A 15,226-nucleotide genomic window follows, 5' to 3' on the forward strand; every position below is an offset into this window, starting at 1 on the left:
TGCAGGTATGTACATAAGTAGTTCAACTGAACTTCTCCCATCAAGAGTCTTCGTGGGCGGTTGACATTGAAGTGAAGTATGTAAGCATTGAGTGAGTGAGTGAGTGAATGAGCAAGTGAGTGATCGCCAGGCGGTGAGAAAAAGCGACTGGTTTCTGCCACTTTGATCGTTCGATTGGGGAAAAATATTTGGATAAGGCGATCCCTCAGAACGAGCAAATCGTATGAGCAGAACCGCCTTTAAAAACACCCAATTGCCCTCAATCTCGTCCAAGGCCGCTCTGCTCAATTCCTCTGTACCAATTGGCCTTTTCTCCCACCATGAAGCGCAAAGCCGAAGCCCAAGGCCAAGCGGCCGTCCAGAAACCCACCAAGAAGAAGTCCAAGACTTGTAAGTCGCACCTCTCCACTCCCGATTGCGCCCGCCTATAGAGAGAGCTATAGGGCAGGTCTGGCCTACATGCCCAAAGCTGACCAACAACGCTTCCGCAGCCAAACCTTTGAGCGCCGAAGAGGTCAATGCCAGATTCAGGAAAGGCCTGCTCGACAAAAAGGTCCTCAAGAAGTACACAGACGAGTACGCCAAGTCGTCGCCCTACAAACATGCCGTCATTCACGACCTAGTCGACGACAAGCTGCTGCGCGCCGTGCGCGACGAAATCAAGGAGAACGTCTCCTTCACACCCAAAGAAACAGACATCTACAAGATCCACCAGTCCGGCGACCTGGCGAACCTCGACGGGCTTGAAGATGAAGCTCTGTCCAAGCTGCCTTCGCTGCTGGCTCTCCGCGACGCCATGTACTCGCAGCAGTTCCGAGACTATGTGTCGCACATCACCGACTGCGGCCCCCTAAGCGGCAAGAAGACGGATCTGGCCATCAACGTCTACACCCCGGGCTCTTTCCTGCTCTGCCACGACGACGTCATCGGCAGCAGGAAGGTCAGCTTCATTCTATACCTTGTGGATCCCGACATTCCGTGGAAGCCGGAATGGGGCGGCGCATTGCGCCTCTTCCCCGTCATCGACCGAGAAGGAAAGGACGGCCAGACGGCAAAAACGCCGGCGGCCGATGTGACCAAGGTCATCCCCCCTGCCTGGAACCAGCTCAGCTTCTTCGCCGTCCAGCCGGGCGAGAGTTTCCACGACGTCGAGGAGGTCTACCACACCGAGAACGCCAAGCAGCTTAAGAAGCAGGGCGGCCGCGTCCGCATGGCCATCAGTGGCTGGTTCCACATCCCGCAGCCCGGCGAGGACGGTTACGTCAAGGGCGCCGAGGAGAAGGCGGCGGCGAACAGCAGCTTGATGCAGCTCCAGGGCAACCCAGACCAGTACGACACACCGCGGGCGCAACCCGTCACTATCAAGCAAACAGACTCGTCTGACGAGTTCAGCGAGGAAGATCTCGAGTTCCTCCTCAAATACATGGCGCCGACATACCTCACTCCAGACACCCTCGAACAAGTCCAGGAACAGTTTGACGAAGAATCTAGCATCACGCTGGGCGACATTCTTGGCAAGAAGTTTGGCGCCCGTTTACATGAATACGTCACCGCAGCAGAGAAGGAGGCGTTGCCCGAAGACAGCTCGGAGATCGAGAAGGGCCAGTGGAAGGTTGCCAAACCTCCTCACAAGCACCGCTTCCTCTACCTGCATCCCTCAAAGTCATCCTCAAAGGGCAACAAGAAGGCGCCCAAGGAGAAGTCCCCGCTGCAGGAATTGCTCGACGACTTCCTCCCCAGCCCGCAATTCCGCCGTTGGCTCCAGATGGCGACCAGCAGCACCATCGAGAACCACGACTTCATGGCCCGGCGGTTCCGACGCGGCAAGGATTATACCCTAGCTACAGGCCACGAGGGTAAGCCTCGCCTGGAGATCAACCTGGGCATCACCCCGACCAAAGGCTGGGGCGACGAGGCGGACGACGAAGAGGAGGAGGAGGAGGCCGAAGCCCCTCCCAAGTCCAAAGGAAAGTCCAAGGGCAAGGACAAGAAGAAGGGCAAGGAGGAGGAAGAGCCCGAGCAAGTAGAGGAGGTTGGCGGCCACGAGGTCTACATGGCCGGCGACGACGACAGCGCCGAGGACGCCGCCGTCTACAAGTCGAGCGGCGATGACGACAACATCCTGTTCTTCCAGGCGGCGTCCTGGAACAAGATGACCATCGTGCTGCGCGACAGCGGCACCCTCAAGTTCGTCAAGTATGTGAGCCGCAAGGCGCCCGGCGATCGCTGGGATATCTCGGGAACTTTGGATATTGAGGAGCAGGATGACGACGAAGATGATGAAGAAGAAGACGATGATGAAGACAAAAAGGAGGCGGATGACAGCGAGGAGGAGTGGAACGGGTTCTCAGAGTAAATTATGTCGGCTTTCGCTCACATGGAGCAAAACCCTTCAGACGTCCTGTTCCATAGCCGGGATGAGGTTTGAGGAATGACGACAATAATGAAAAGTAAATCGCGCACGATATATGTCAATTCCGCGCTGGTGTTGTTCTGATATGAGGTCCACCCCTGAAATATACGAGCTACCCCTATTTGACCTCCCAATGTCCCAGGTCAGAGCTAGATAGGGGCAGCTCGTACATTTTTCGACCGACCCTGTCGTCGAAGCTTTATGCCTTTGCGTGCTGCGTTTTGATCCACACACCGTTGCTCGTCATCTCATGATTCTGCATACGTCTCAACCACACAAACGCTTGTCAATCACAGCCACCAATGTTTTGTTCTATTTTTGATTTACTCACTCCGCCATCCATGTCCATACCCAGTCAGTGTACCTAAGTTACTCTTGAGGAGGTATATACACTTCAACAAGTTCACTGGATTAGGGGGTTCCTCCCGGCTACAGATTCTCGAGACCGCCACCCAGTCAAGCACCCGACCGCTTGTTGACGGTGTCGCGCAGCACCGAGATGACCTCGGAGGGGTCCTTGGCGCCGAAGACGGCGCTGCCGGCCACGATGACGTTGGCGCCCGCGTCGGCGGCCTGGTCGATGGTGCCGGGTCCCAGCCCACCGTCGACCTCGATGTTGAGGTTCGGGTACTTCTCGCGCAGGGCCTGAACCTTGGGCAGCTCCGACGCCATGAACTTTTGTCCGCCGAAGCCCGGCTCGACCGTCATGATCAGGACCATCTACATCGGGTGTTTCGCATTAGCTGTGTGTTTCTTTCTCTCTCTCTCTCTCTCATGTGCCATCGGGGAGATGCTTTCTTACATCGGGCCTCTCCTTCTCGTCGGGGCTCTCGAGGATCTCGTTGAGGACGTCGACACCCGTCGCGGGCTTGAGGGCGATGCCGGCGAGCAGGCCGCAGTCGTGGATGTAGCGGATGAGCTCCTTGGGGCTGGTCTTGGCGTCCGAGTGGCCCTCGGGGCTCTCGGCGGCGGAGGAGAAGGCGGCCTCGTAGTGGAAGCAGTAGAGGTCGCAGCCGGCCTTCTGGAACTCCTTGACCCACTTCTTGGGCTCGGCGATCATCATGTGGCAGTCGAAGGTGCCGCGGCCGTACTTGGCGCTCGGGGGCTCGACGTGCTTGCGGACCTTGGCCACGACGGGCGCGCCGAAGGTGATATTGGGCACGAAGTGGCCGTCCCTAGCGGTTGGATTCGCATGGTCAGCCAACGAACGAGGGAGGGCCACGCAGATCAACGGACGGCGTGGAGAAGACGTCGCGAGTGGGCAGCAGAAGGTAGTAAGTAGTATCGGATATCTAGCCAGCAAACAAACTACATGTATGTAGATGATCCCCGGGACCAAGCCCGACCTCGAAAACACCCTCTGCTATACTTACATGATGTCTACGTGCAGCCAATCGGCGCCCTGTTCCATGGTCCTCACGCAATCGGCGCCCAGCTGAGCAAAGTCAGCCGAGAGGATGGAGGGAGCTATGATTGCCTTGGGAGCCATGGTTGCGGTATTTCACGACGACTTCCTATGCAGGTTATTGGTGAAATGATGGATGGAGAGGCCAAAGGACAAGAGATAGCCCGTAAACTTGAGTAAAATCCCAATGTGCTGTTGAAACACCGAACGATGTAGGATCGCGGGGCAGCTTTGCGCTTCGTCATGGTGGGGTTCCGTGGGGCTGCATTCGGAGCTTCGGAGCACATGTTTTTGTTTTTGTTTTTTTTTTAACGGGATGGATCGTACCACTCTTACTCGCTGCCCTGCGCAGAGGCACGACACCTGCATCAAGAAGCGACAGTTCGGCTTGCGATACCGAGGCCTCCCTCAGCCTTGGAGAATTTGACTGCAATATTAGCGATACGAATGGCTGCTAGACGTATACGAATCGCCTTAGCACGCACCAGAGCGCTCACCCTCGACATGTCTGTTCTAGGTAGAAAGGACCAGGAAGGCCTGTCCGGGAGAGGCTTGCGTTATGTAGAAACTTCAATGATATATTTGGCGCGAGGGCCTGGCTACTCAAATCACCATGTAGGGGTCCAGTCCAAGTTATTCAATACTTCTTCATCTCTTCATCTCTTCCTGGAAATAAGACTACCTGTGCTTTTTGCTTGCCATGCCATAAACCTCGTGCTGTTATACAACCGCCGATTGGATGATTCTCCTCCCTGCTATCAGAGGACTATTATATCTACTCTTCAGCATCGGCAGCCTCAGCGACCTCCTCGACCTCGTCGTCATCATCAAAGCTTCCAGCCGGAACCTCGTAGAGGCGCAGGATCGACTTGTTGGGGTCCTTGACAAGCACAAACTTGCCCTCCTCGCGCTTGAGGCACATGTCCGCAATGGTGCGGACGATGCCCCAACCGTTGGACAGCGACAAGTTCATCTGGTTGGCGAAGTCGCGGGGCTTCCAGCCAATAACTCCCAGAATCACGTGCTTGTCGTTGACCTTGGGGCTGGCACGGGACACGAATCTGTGTGCCTGGTCAGCAAATCTGCACATAGAGAGAAACAATCCATCGAAGGAATGATACTTACCCAATCTTCATCACGTCAGCCTTGGCCAGGATGCTCTGCACCGTCCATCGGGCGAGCTTGACGCTGTTGTTCTTCATCTCGGTGGCCACAACGGCACCGCGCTGGGTAGCCAGCTTGCTTCTCCAGTCCAGAGCGCCGCCACTACCTTGGGCCTTGTTGTCGAACTCGTTGAGCGCCTTGACCGTCACATACTGATCCTCCCCGCTGATGGCGTTCTTTTGCACAGCATCCAGCTCAGTGCGCACAACAAGGTACATCGGCTCCTCCTCGTTGAGGGAGAGGTCGAACTTGCGGTACTTGTAGGTCTTGCTGGCCGGGGGCTCCGTCTCTTCCGACGCATTGTAGAAGGGGTTCTCGTGCGGCATATCTACACGCTGCGACTCGTTCTCCAGCACAACTTGGTTGGCAAAGTTGTGGTTGATGTAGGTGGCCTCCTCGGCGAGAGCGATAGGGTGGTTGATGCCCTCCTTGCTGCCCTCCTCGAGAGGGGCATCGGCGGCGTTCTCGTTGACCGTCACCATGTCCAGAGCGGCGCTGTCACGCTTGTCCAGGAAGATCTTGTTGCCCTGTCGTACAACGACGATGTCCCAGGGGTAGACGGAGCGAGGCGAGCACATCAGCATGGACAGAATGCTGTCGGTAGCGAAAATAGTAGCCTCGTCCTTCTCGGCGAGCTCCTGGATGACGGGATCCGAGGAAGTCGTAACATTGTATGTGGCACGGTCGAGAGCAGTAAGTCTTCTCTCGGTAGCCTTGACGGGGGCCTTGTCGAAAGACCGGTCGTAGTAATGGAGGAAACCGTAGCTGTCAACATCCTCACCCTCATCGGCGTCGAGGTTGAGCTTGGCAAGTCGATTGAAGTCGATCTCTTCCAACAGCTGCCAGTCTGCCTTGATGTTGATGCTAGCATCTCGGTTTCGCTGGGGCTTGTCGTAGTCCTTCCAGCCAAAGCGTCTACCACCCCTACTGGCGTTGCCCCGGCCACGGTTGCTGTAGTTGTCGTAGCCTCCTTGGCCGCCTCGGCCACCGCGCCCCATAGGACCGCCACGGCCGCCCCTAGCACCCTGCTGAGCGCCACGCGCTCCACGGCCACCTCGTGTGAAGATGGCGCCACGGCCGTATCGGGTCTTGGTCGGCTCTCTGCTGACGACGGAGAAGGATGCCTCGTCGGCCTCTGTAACCGGGGCAGTGAAGATAGCGGCGGTTCCAGCACCGTAAATCTGCTGGTCTGATGCGGAGGGGGTGTCAGTAATTGGTTAATTGCCAGCAGTCGGGCAATTTTTGCCTGTGTGCGTCTTGATAAGATATCGACGGGTTTGGGCATACCTCTGTAATTCCTGTTGTACTGCTGGCGTCCGCCACGCTCGCTCTTGCTGTCGGTTGTCCAATCGGCCATGCGACCCAGCTTGTCGCCCTTGGAGAAGGGAGCGTACGGAACGCCGTTCAGAGTCGTCTCTGTGACGGCAGGCGGGCCCCATCCATCCTCGGCGGGAAGGGCCGCGATCAAGTCGGCCAGAGAGGATGTCATTTTAGGAATCTCAGTTGCGTAGAAATGAGAAAAAAAAATAACAGACAGCTCAGTCGGGCTGTTTTCCTTCACGTCGTGTAGTGGTTGTGAAGGGTTCTACCTGTTTCCGGCCGTCGTGTCTTGGAGTGCGGTCGATCGGGTGGTTTGACCCAGAGAAAATGTTGCGGGCGCCTTGAATTTCGCACTTTCAATTTTGGTGGGGTGAGTGCAAGTGGGAGGGAGGCAGGAGGGGGAGGACGACTCAGCACTCGGCGAGACGGTGCGCCTTGGTGGGGCACATGGCAGTAGGTACTTGATGTAGGTACATACCATAGCGCCCTGCATTCAATCTGTACCTACCTACCTATGTACCTACTTTGAGGCATCAGCATGCTTGGTGACGAGAATTCCTTACGCAAAAACACTTCCCAAGAAATACGCAGGACTCAATTGATTCTTATGCGTCATTTTGGGGGGCTTAGAGAGCGTGGTAATAGTTATGTTTGCAGTACCTATCTGTAAGTACATACTTATCATTGAAGATAGCAAGCAGGTCTGGTCTCCTTCAAATCTTACACTTGATGCTTTCTTTGAGCTGTGCGACTATGGCATATAATTTCATATATTATATTTGTATCATGACATCAAATCGATCCAAATATCAACCAGCCAGATAAATAGCCCGTGTACCAGTTAGATTACAGGTACAACGACTCCAATTGACATTGATAACAGTAGACTGTTGCTCACGACGGGTACTCACACGCTTCGAAATTCATTTGAAGGTCAAAAAAATCAGTAGACATACTCCGGCTTGGTGCTCAGCACCCCGTTGAGCGCATCTCGGACCTCGAACTCTTCCATAACTGCTCCGAACCTGTGGTGTAAGATGGTGGTCAGTTGCGTCTACTGACAAGATTCAAGAGACGCGGGGGCGGGGAATGGGATGTGTGAGCCTACCCGTAGCACCGGACCTTGCCCTTAAGCTCGTCCGCCAGCTTGCGAAACTCTTCGGGTCTTATCTCCGACAGCCTGGGATGCGCCAGAATCATGCCCCAGGCCATGACAGGTGTGATCTCGCCGTCCAGGTCGAGTTTTTGACTCAGATCCAGCAGGGTCGCCAGGTCGCCCTTGGAGAGTTCCCACGTGCGCTGCCCCGACTTGCCCTCTTCTGAGCGAGTGTGACTGTACCCGAATGGAATCTCGTTGGTCAGCTTGTCGACCGGTTCGGGCGGGCAGCTGGCCATGAGCGTGTGGCCACAGGGCTCGCCCGTGCCGTCCCGGGCGCGGTCTACCAGGTAGGGCATGTGGTCCATACACGGCCTCTCGAGACTACAACACGTCCCCAACGCTGCAATTAGCTACACTGATCAAGACCCAGCAATGCGAGGGCGGTTTCATCTCGCTCTCACCATTTGGCACGGAGAGGGCGCAGCGCAAGGGGGGAGGGTGCTTTCAGGGGTTACCCCCGTCACTGAGGGGGCGGTGACATATATGCCTTCGAGGGGTCAACGGGGCTCTCGTACGTTAAAACGAAATCTACGCCAACTTGCTCGTAATCAACGCGGCCGTGCTGGTGGTGGTGGGAAGGATGCTGGCTCGTACTCCGGCCGTGCTGCGAAAGCTGTTGCTGAAAGTGCGGCATGCCTTGCGACGACGCCGACAGTGGGATGGACTGCGACGTCAACGGCGGGGTGTACGTCGTTGCGGACCCGGGCGCATAGCTGCCACCGGAAACACTGGCACTTGACGTGTAGCCGAGGCTCGGGTTGCTGATCACGTCGTCCATGCGGCCAGGCGAGGCCATGGGAATGCCGTTCTGGTTCAGGAGGCCCTTGAGCTGCTTGTTCTCCTCGGCCAACTTGTCTTTATCCTGCGACACGTTGGAGTAAATCTCCTTCAGTCGTAATACCTCGTCCTCAAGCGCTTTGATGTATAGTTCTTTCCGCTCCCGATGTGTTCTGCAGCTCTGGTTGTCAGTATAGGACCCCACTAATAGTAACCAGATATAGGATCCAGGCACACAAGATTTCAGTCATGTGCATATCATGAAAATACCTACCTTTGAGCCTGTCTGTTCAATTCTTGCCGCCGGGTAAGCGCGGGCTTGCTGTCCGGCTTCGGCCCTCGGCGCTTCGCAGGTTGGCCGTCCCTCGTCGTCCGCTTCTCCGACAGTGTCTTTAGAAAGCCCAAATTCAATGAGGATAGCGGGCTCTTGTCCTGACTGTTGCCGTGACCATGACTGCCCGACTGCGCCTGGGGCGACGATGAGGACGACATGGATTGTGTTTGCTCGTACAGAGAACCCAACGACGGTTTGCGCCGGTTCGGGGAGCTATAATAGGTCGGGGGCGATGGATAGCTTCCCGCTATAGTCCCAAAGTCAGTCGTCACCCTCGCCATATTGCAAGTTGGGTGATGCAAAGGGTGCCGCGGCACAACCGCAAGAGAGGAAGCAGCCTGGCTTCGAGATGGATCTTGGGTATTTCAAGGCCCGCTCAATTGAATTGCTCGGCATGCCATCCGAAAAAAGAATAGATGGAGGGTAACCCCAAAAGTCGGGCAGGGTGGAGGCGGCGAAGGGGGAAGTAAATGTATCACGCACCTGAACTCCCGATCAGCGAACCTGGAGAAGGCCCCCCAGCTCACCCGGAATGATTTGTTCTGGGGCCGGTGAGGAGAGGTAGCAGGGGATCTCCCGACCAAGCTCTGCCACAAGGAAGTTGCTGTTTCAACCAGTGTTGAGATCCTCGTCGGGTCGCTTGGCGCTGCCAGCAATTGCAGTAGATGCGATGTTTGGGGGAGAAGGGATCTCCGCCTTCCGTGTCGGAGGCCAAGGTACACGGAATAATCGATGCTTCTTCACGCGCCAGATCGTGTGTCGGCGCCTGTTTAGCGCTACGGCGATGGCAAGTTAGTGTGGCTTGGGGGGGGGGGCGAGCAAATCCCGACAGACACCTACAGGCTTATGTATGTAGTCAGGTAGAGAGAACACGCAAAGTAGGTCCAATTAGGCCCAAATAGGCCATGCCCGTTGGGCAAGGCATCCGACTTTATTTATGCGCAGGAGAGGAGAGGTAAGAGACACGCAAAGATGATGCACACAGCCATACTAGTAGTAGGTATATCTCCAGTAATAACTGACTGGCCTTACGACAGCCAAAGGCGCAGCCCGACATGAGAGGGGTAGGTATAAGGTAAGTTACATGTAGGTAAGCAAGCACTGATGGTCTTATCAGGTATGTAGGTAGACATTAGACTGGATTGAAGCATCAATTGCCCTTCCCGGCCCTTTACACTTACACCAGAGAGTTCCGCCCGGAACGAGAGCAGGGGTTTCAAGTCTGTCCATGCACTCATTGCGGCATCGCCTATTAGATAGCGTTCGAAGTTAACCTCTGAGAACTCTGCATCAACTCGTTCGGCAGCGCAGCGGAACGAACGGATTATGTCAGAGTTATCAAGTGGTGGCTTGCAAATTCGTGTGCAAGTATTTGTAGCTCGACATAGCCTCGCTTACTATGCCAAGGCCATGGCTCTATTTGCTATCTTGTCTGGGATAGGAAATTTTGGGGAAAATACCTTCCGGTACTAGGTCAGCCACCGGGAAATAGAGTCGTATTATTTGTTCTGTTGTTGAAGCCGGCCAGGCATCCATTGGATAGCTGAATCCTAATCTTAGTGGTAATGTGTGTCATGCTGTGCGACTTTGTTGGCGCTGGTACGGACAGTATATAACCTTAGTAAAAAACATGTTACATATAGTCCATCGCCGTCGCCATCATCGTTGACTGCAATCGAGTTGTTGTGTTACGGTAGTCGTTCAAAGAAGGACGGACGACGGTGATAGGATTAAGAAGGCGTTTCAGAACCCCCATGTGGTTTCAAGACACACAAGCAACCGCCAAGCACCACGGCATCCCCACGGCAATCAAGTGGGATGGGGCTCATGCAGAGCCGAAGCAGCAGAGCGCAAAGTCCAAATGCCGCACATGATTCAGTCACAGCTGCAGGCCTGCCTCTTGCCTTTCCACCTACGTCTTGGATGAATGGAGATGTGTTCACTGCTGCAACTCCTGTCGGGTTATCTCGAATTACGTGCCCTAACAAAAACGTGAATGTACGGCCCGTGAGTGGAGCCCACCTACCCTGATGCAAAACACGCTAACCCAGGTGCGACTGACTGTCTATCACGGGAGTGTCGCTGACAGATGACTGTCAACTCGAGATAACTGCTGTAGCCTGCATGTCCGGTTTTTCATCCGTTAGTTGACAGGAGCCAAAAGCTTGCAGACAACGATACTCCTTAGAGCAACCCCAGTGGCAGTGGCAGTGGCAGTGGCACTCCCTCTGCAGCGAGAACCCTTCGGTTTTGGCCTGGAGCTAACAGCCCAACACAGTTCCGAGGCCCGGCCACTCTGCTCGGTGGGTGTGGGTTTGCAGGCTAGTAAACTCACGGGCATCAGCTCAGACTGTCTGATACATACTTGTCTGAAGCGGGGCCGGGACTGCTGCTGTCCATCGACGGACCTCTCTTTCTCCCTCTGGGCTCATCTGTCATCCTACGAGTAACACGCACTGCCAGGAGTCATTCAAGGTTTCCTCCTGGCCCTCGTTCACTCATCTTTTGCCAGAAGCCCAGCGACAGTTCGACATATATACTTCCCCCAGATGACCGCGAGTATGGGAGGGTTGCTCTCGCACCTGAGAGGCGTCCTCATTGTGCTCCCGTGGGTCCTTTACCTGGGTGTGGCAGACCTGGTTCTCTGCCTGCTTTTGCCCGTCAAAGCGTTCGCGCCGGACTTCGTCTATGAACTGTCGTCCCGTATCGCCTATTCCGTGTGGGCCTGGGTCCAAGATATCTTCGAGAGCATCAATGGCGCAAAGATCACTGTTTCGGGCGACCGTTTGCCCAGCGGCGAATCTGCCATTGTGATATGCAATCATGTGTCCTGGACCGACTTTTACATGATCCAAAAGCTGGCAATGGAAGCGGAGATGCTCAGCAGGTGCCGTTGGTTTGCCAAGATCCAACTCCGCGTGGTGCCGTTCCTGGGCTGGGGGATATGGGCCATGGGGATGCCAATGGTGTCCAGAAATTGGATGAAGGACCAGGGAGAACTCGGCCGAGTCTTCGGCGGCATCGTCGGGAGAAAGTGGCCAACGTGGCTCGTCAGCTTCAGCGAGGCTACCCGGTTCACGAAACAAAAATATGCCGAGGCGAAGATCTGGTGCGAAGAGAACGACCGGCCTTTGCCTCAGCATCTCCTGTATCCCCGAACAAAGGGGTTCGTCACCACTGTCCAGCATCTGAGAAAGGCGCCGCACGTCAAAGCAGTGTATGATCTTACGATTGCCTATCAACGCGGAGGCGAATTCCACGAGGCCCCCAACATATGGGAAACTTTGAGCCTCCCCAGGATCTCCGACGGGGACGGTTATAAGTTTGCAGTCCACGCACGACGATTCCCACTCGAGGAGCTACCCCATACCGACGAAGAACTGGTTAAATGGATAGAGCAACGGTGGATCGAGAAGGGCATTTGGTTAGAACAGCAACGAGTCGAGTGGTCTAAATGAACCATGGGCATCGCATCGCGTCTCTGAACAAAGACTGCTCCCCGACCAAAGACTTCCCGAGGCTTCGGTGCAACTAGCTCGGGTGCAGATTAGTATCACGTATCGTCCGGCATTGGCAAGCTGGTTTGCCTGAACTCAAGATATTTTCCGGCCAGGTCTGCCGCATGACGCCGTGGAGAGCTAGCTTCCTGTTGGAACCCGTTCTTCCAGGGAAGTCATGCGCTGTGTAACTAGTTTGCGCATCGAAGACCCAGGCAATGTACGCAGCGGGTGAAGAGGTGCATCTATCTGTCTGGTCTCCCGCATACAGTTGCGATTGGCTGGTGCTCCGGCAGAGCCCTGGCTGCACGGGGAAAGTGGTCTCACTATCAAACGATGGCCTACGACTGCTGAGGGAGGCATCGTTCGACGCCTGCATGGTGCATTCCACATAGTAACACCCTTCGTCATGGCTCCTTATACACTTGATCCCCGGGGCCTCTTAAGATGATTGTGCCATTACCTACCGACTCGCCCATTCATTCTTCTTGCGCCTACTACATAGATTAATCTCAGGGTCGTTTCGAAACACTCCAGATGGAGGGTCAGTAATTTATCTTACCGTCAGACCGGCTGCAGCCCCGGCCGACAAAGAGTTCGCTCCGTGTGTGTGTGCGCGTGTGCTTGGGTTTGTTTATTGGTCGGTTGCCCATGCAAAGCCTCGGGATGCGAGGGGCAACGTCCAGCGCAGGGATTGGCTGGCGGTGTCCAGGATACGGCAGCAAATACATCATGTGCAGCCATCACTAATGCAAGGCGAGATTCCAGCTGCGTGTCTATTGATAAAGTTCACTTGGGGCCTCGTAGGATGGAAGCCAGCATTTTCGTTGGCGGGCCACAACGGCCGGAGTCGTTGCGCGGCAACTCCCTCGGCTGCTTGATACAGCACTTGTGATATGCAACCAGGCCATCTCTTACTCGTACAGGGGTTCCGAAGGTTACATGATCTGTTGCTTATCGTACTATCTCCAGCTCACCAGGTCATGCATGACTGGTAGGGTGCGTAATGTCCATAAGGGTATGGGTAAGCAAATCGCCGTTGCTCGGACAAGTGTTCTGTACATTGCCATCGTCGCCAGATGGACTCGAAATGCCTACGCAAGTACGACGACGAGGCTTGTTCGCCGATGATTGGTGCGCACTCGTCGGCTCGATATACTAAATATATGTGGAACAAGCCCGGAGAAACAGGCGAATCTGAAAAATAGCTTCTGCATCTGACGGAAACCATTTGGAAATCGTGTCACACCCTAAAGACTGGCTAGTGGGCGGCCAATGGTGGGTTGGCGCAACGGCTCGAAACCGTCTTGTTCAACGAGCGCGGCTGTTGTGTCGCTGCAATGTCATCTATTTGGTACGTGTATTTATAGGCAGGCAGTACTTGTAGGCTAGACACATGTACGACAGTTATGGATGGTATTTTTGGCCGACGAACAATGGATGAGATGAAACCCGATCATCAGCTCGGTTCAATTTAAGTCCTACGTCGCCTAGGTCACCAAGTTAAGAATATAAGCCACTTTCTTTTTTTATAATCTTTTCTTTCTCTCTTCTGCTTCTAGCTGACGTATATGCTACACTGGATGCAGTTGGTGAGTGAGTGAGTGAGTGTGTGTGTGTGTGTGCCTATACAAGACGTATTATATTCACAACAACAGATTGGCATGGGAACGACTCTGGTTAGTGTACGGCGTCTCCCATCGATGCAACGGGCACCCTTGCCAAGCAGCTGCAGCATCGGCAATTCCACCAGCAACCCAGAGTCAGGTCACACCTTGGAAAGTTGGAGATCTGACCCACGACGGGCTGCCACGTAGGAAACCCTCCTGTGCTTCTTCGCCTCCCCTGATGGGGGCACGCTCTTATACTTGGCCTAGACAATCTTGGTTGTGAAGGGAGGTAGTTGGCTCGTTGGTACCGGTAGCAGTAGGGAGAAACAACCTTCAGTGGGGGAGTGCGACATGTCACTGGACTGGTCCAATCCTGCTGTCGCGCCCACTTCACCGGCTCTTCCGACCCTACACCCAGTCCAGTCTCTCCTCATTCACGAGCTGTTCCCCATACATTCGCTTTCCATCCCAGATGTCGATGGAGAAAGAGATGTGGGATGGGAGGTTGGAGGCGAGGCGACTTGTCGCGGTAGCAGATTGGTCAAATACTACTAGACAGGTAGGCACATGTAGATGTGTCGTATGTAGCAACAATAAACGAGCAGACCCATGCCTACCTATATCTTACATCGATCCTCAGATTTCAATGTCCTGCAACCGCATCCATCACATTTCCATGGCCGCAAATTTTCTGAGCAGCAACCAACTTACTGTACACCATAAACAAATAGCCCCACCAGCGCGTCAAAGTGGATGGGGGAATCTGGACGGGGTTCCCATTGGGCCAGCCCCCCTGCCACAACCGTTTCCCCCCTCTCTCGCGTCCAGCAGCCTTTCTTTCCACGATCTTTCCACGATCACGTGGAAGGACTATAACGTTAGCGGCCGCCATGTTAACATTAACTAACGTACGCATTCGCAAATCCATCCATCGCAATTCCTGGTTGCGCATAAAGACCTAGCTTTGCACTAGGCCAACTGCTCCAATCCTACCTTATTACTATTGCAAGTGGTGTGTGGCCCAAGAGCCAAGCAGGAATTGTGTATGTATGTACATATGTATGTAGGCAGGCCCGCACCAGGCTCTCGCTGGCAGGAGGTAAAACACAGCACTGGGAAGCTTACATGTAGGTACATCGATGATCATTTATAGACGTCCAGCTTCGACACAAGGGACGGGCAGCAGCAACAGACGGGATAATCTGACAGGTCATAACCCGCCTACTGTATCCTAAAGTTTTGAGGTTCGAGACACAGAATCACATGTGAAGCTATCAACTGCCATGTGTGCCTGGTATGCCAATTGAACATACTTTCGCATTCCTTTTCTTTCGCCGGGCCCAATCAGGGATGAGATCAGGCTAGGCGGGATAAAAGCTGGTTACTCCGGGCGATGAAATGGCATATCTTCGTTGAGTCAGGCATCCCTCCATCAACAACTATATCAGAGGAAGCTCAAGCATATTATTGAGCAGCAGGATGAGCAGTGCGCTCACGACCTAACACGAAGCAAGCCCACTTTGGGTTGCCCGTCAATATCGCCTAGC

At 54.6% G+C, this 15,226-nt stretch overlaps 5 protein-coding genes across 5 annotated transcripts; 2 read left to right on the forward strand and 3 right to left on the reverse strand.

Moving 5' to 3' along the window:
- Positions 1-320: 320 nt before the first annotated feature.
- On the forward strand, positions 321-2,356 carry PG985_015187 (Oxoglutarate and iron-dependent oxygenase degradation C-term-domain-containing protein; the record flags this gene model as incomplete). The annotated part of the gene is made up of 2 exons (XM_066834953.1): positions 321-390; positions 492-2,356. The coding sequence occupies 2 exons, from the start codon at positions 321-323 to the stop codon at positions 2,354-2,356; spliced, it is 1,935 nt and encodes a 644-aa protein (XP_066676156.1).
- A 513-nt stretch (positions 2,357-2,869) lies between these two features.
- PG985_015188 (ribulose-phosphate 3-epimerase) lies at positions 2,870-3,902 on the reverse strand (the record flags this gene model as incomplete). Its single annotated transcript, XM_066834954.1, has 3 exons — positions 2,870-3,133; positions 3,216-3,588; positions 3,787-3,902. The coding sequence occupies 3 exons, from the start codon at positions 3,900-3,902 to the stop codon at positions 2,870-2,872; spliced, it is 753 nt and encodes a 250-aa protein (XP_066676157.1).
- Positions 3,903-4,593: 691 nt separating this feature from the next.
- Positions 4,594-6,471, reverse strand: PG985_015189 (Eukaryotic translation initiation factor 3 subunit D; the record flags this gene model as incomplete). Its single annotated transcript, XM_066834955.1, has 3 exons — positions 4,594-4,879; positions 4,944-6,171; positions 6,270-6,471. The coding sequence occupies 3 exons, from the start codon at positions 6,469-6,471 to the stop codon at positions 4,594-4,596; spliced, it is 1,716 nt and encodes a 571-aa protein (XP_066676158.1).
- A 774-nt stretch (positions 6,472-7,245) lies between these two features.
- On the reverse strand, positions 7,246-8,730 carry PG985_015190 (uncharacterized protein; the record flags this gene model as incomplete). The annotated part of the gene is made up of 4 exons (XM_066834956.1): positions 7,246-7,327; positions 7,411-7,782; positions 7,977-8,411; positions 8,513-8,730. The coding sequence occupies 4 exons, from the start codon at positions 8,728-8,730 to the stop codon at positions 7,246-7,248; spliced, it is 1,107 nt and encodes a 368-aa protein (XP_066676159.1).
- Positions 8,731-11,133: 2,403 nt separating this feature from the next.
- PG985_015191 (uncharacterized protein) lies at positions 11,134-12,030 on the forward strand (the record flags this gene model as incomplete). Its single annotated transcript, XM_066834957.1, has 1 exon — positions 11,134-12,030. The coding sequence occupies one exon, from the start codon at positions 11,134-11,136 to the stop codon at positions 12,028-12,030; it is 897 nt and encodes a 298-aa protein (XP_066676160.1).
- Positions 12,031-15,226: the final 3,196 nt, after the last annotated feature.

This window comes from Apiospora marii, assembly GCF_038362585.1.
Source record: "Apiospora marii strain CBS 49790 chromosome Unknown utg000013l_segment0_segment0, whole genome shotgun sequence".
NCBI classification, from domain to species: Eukaryota; Fungi; Ascomycota; class Sordariomycetes; order Amphisphaeriales; family Apiosporaceae; genus Apiospora; species Apiospora marii.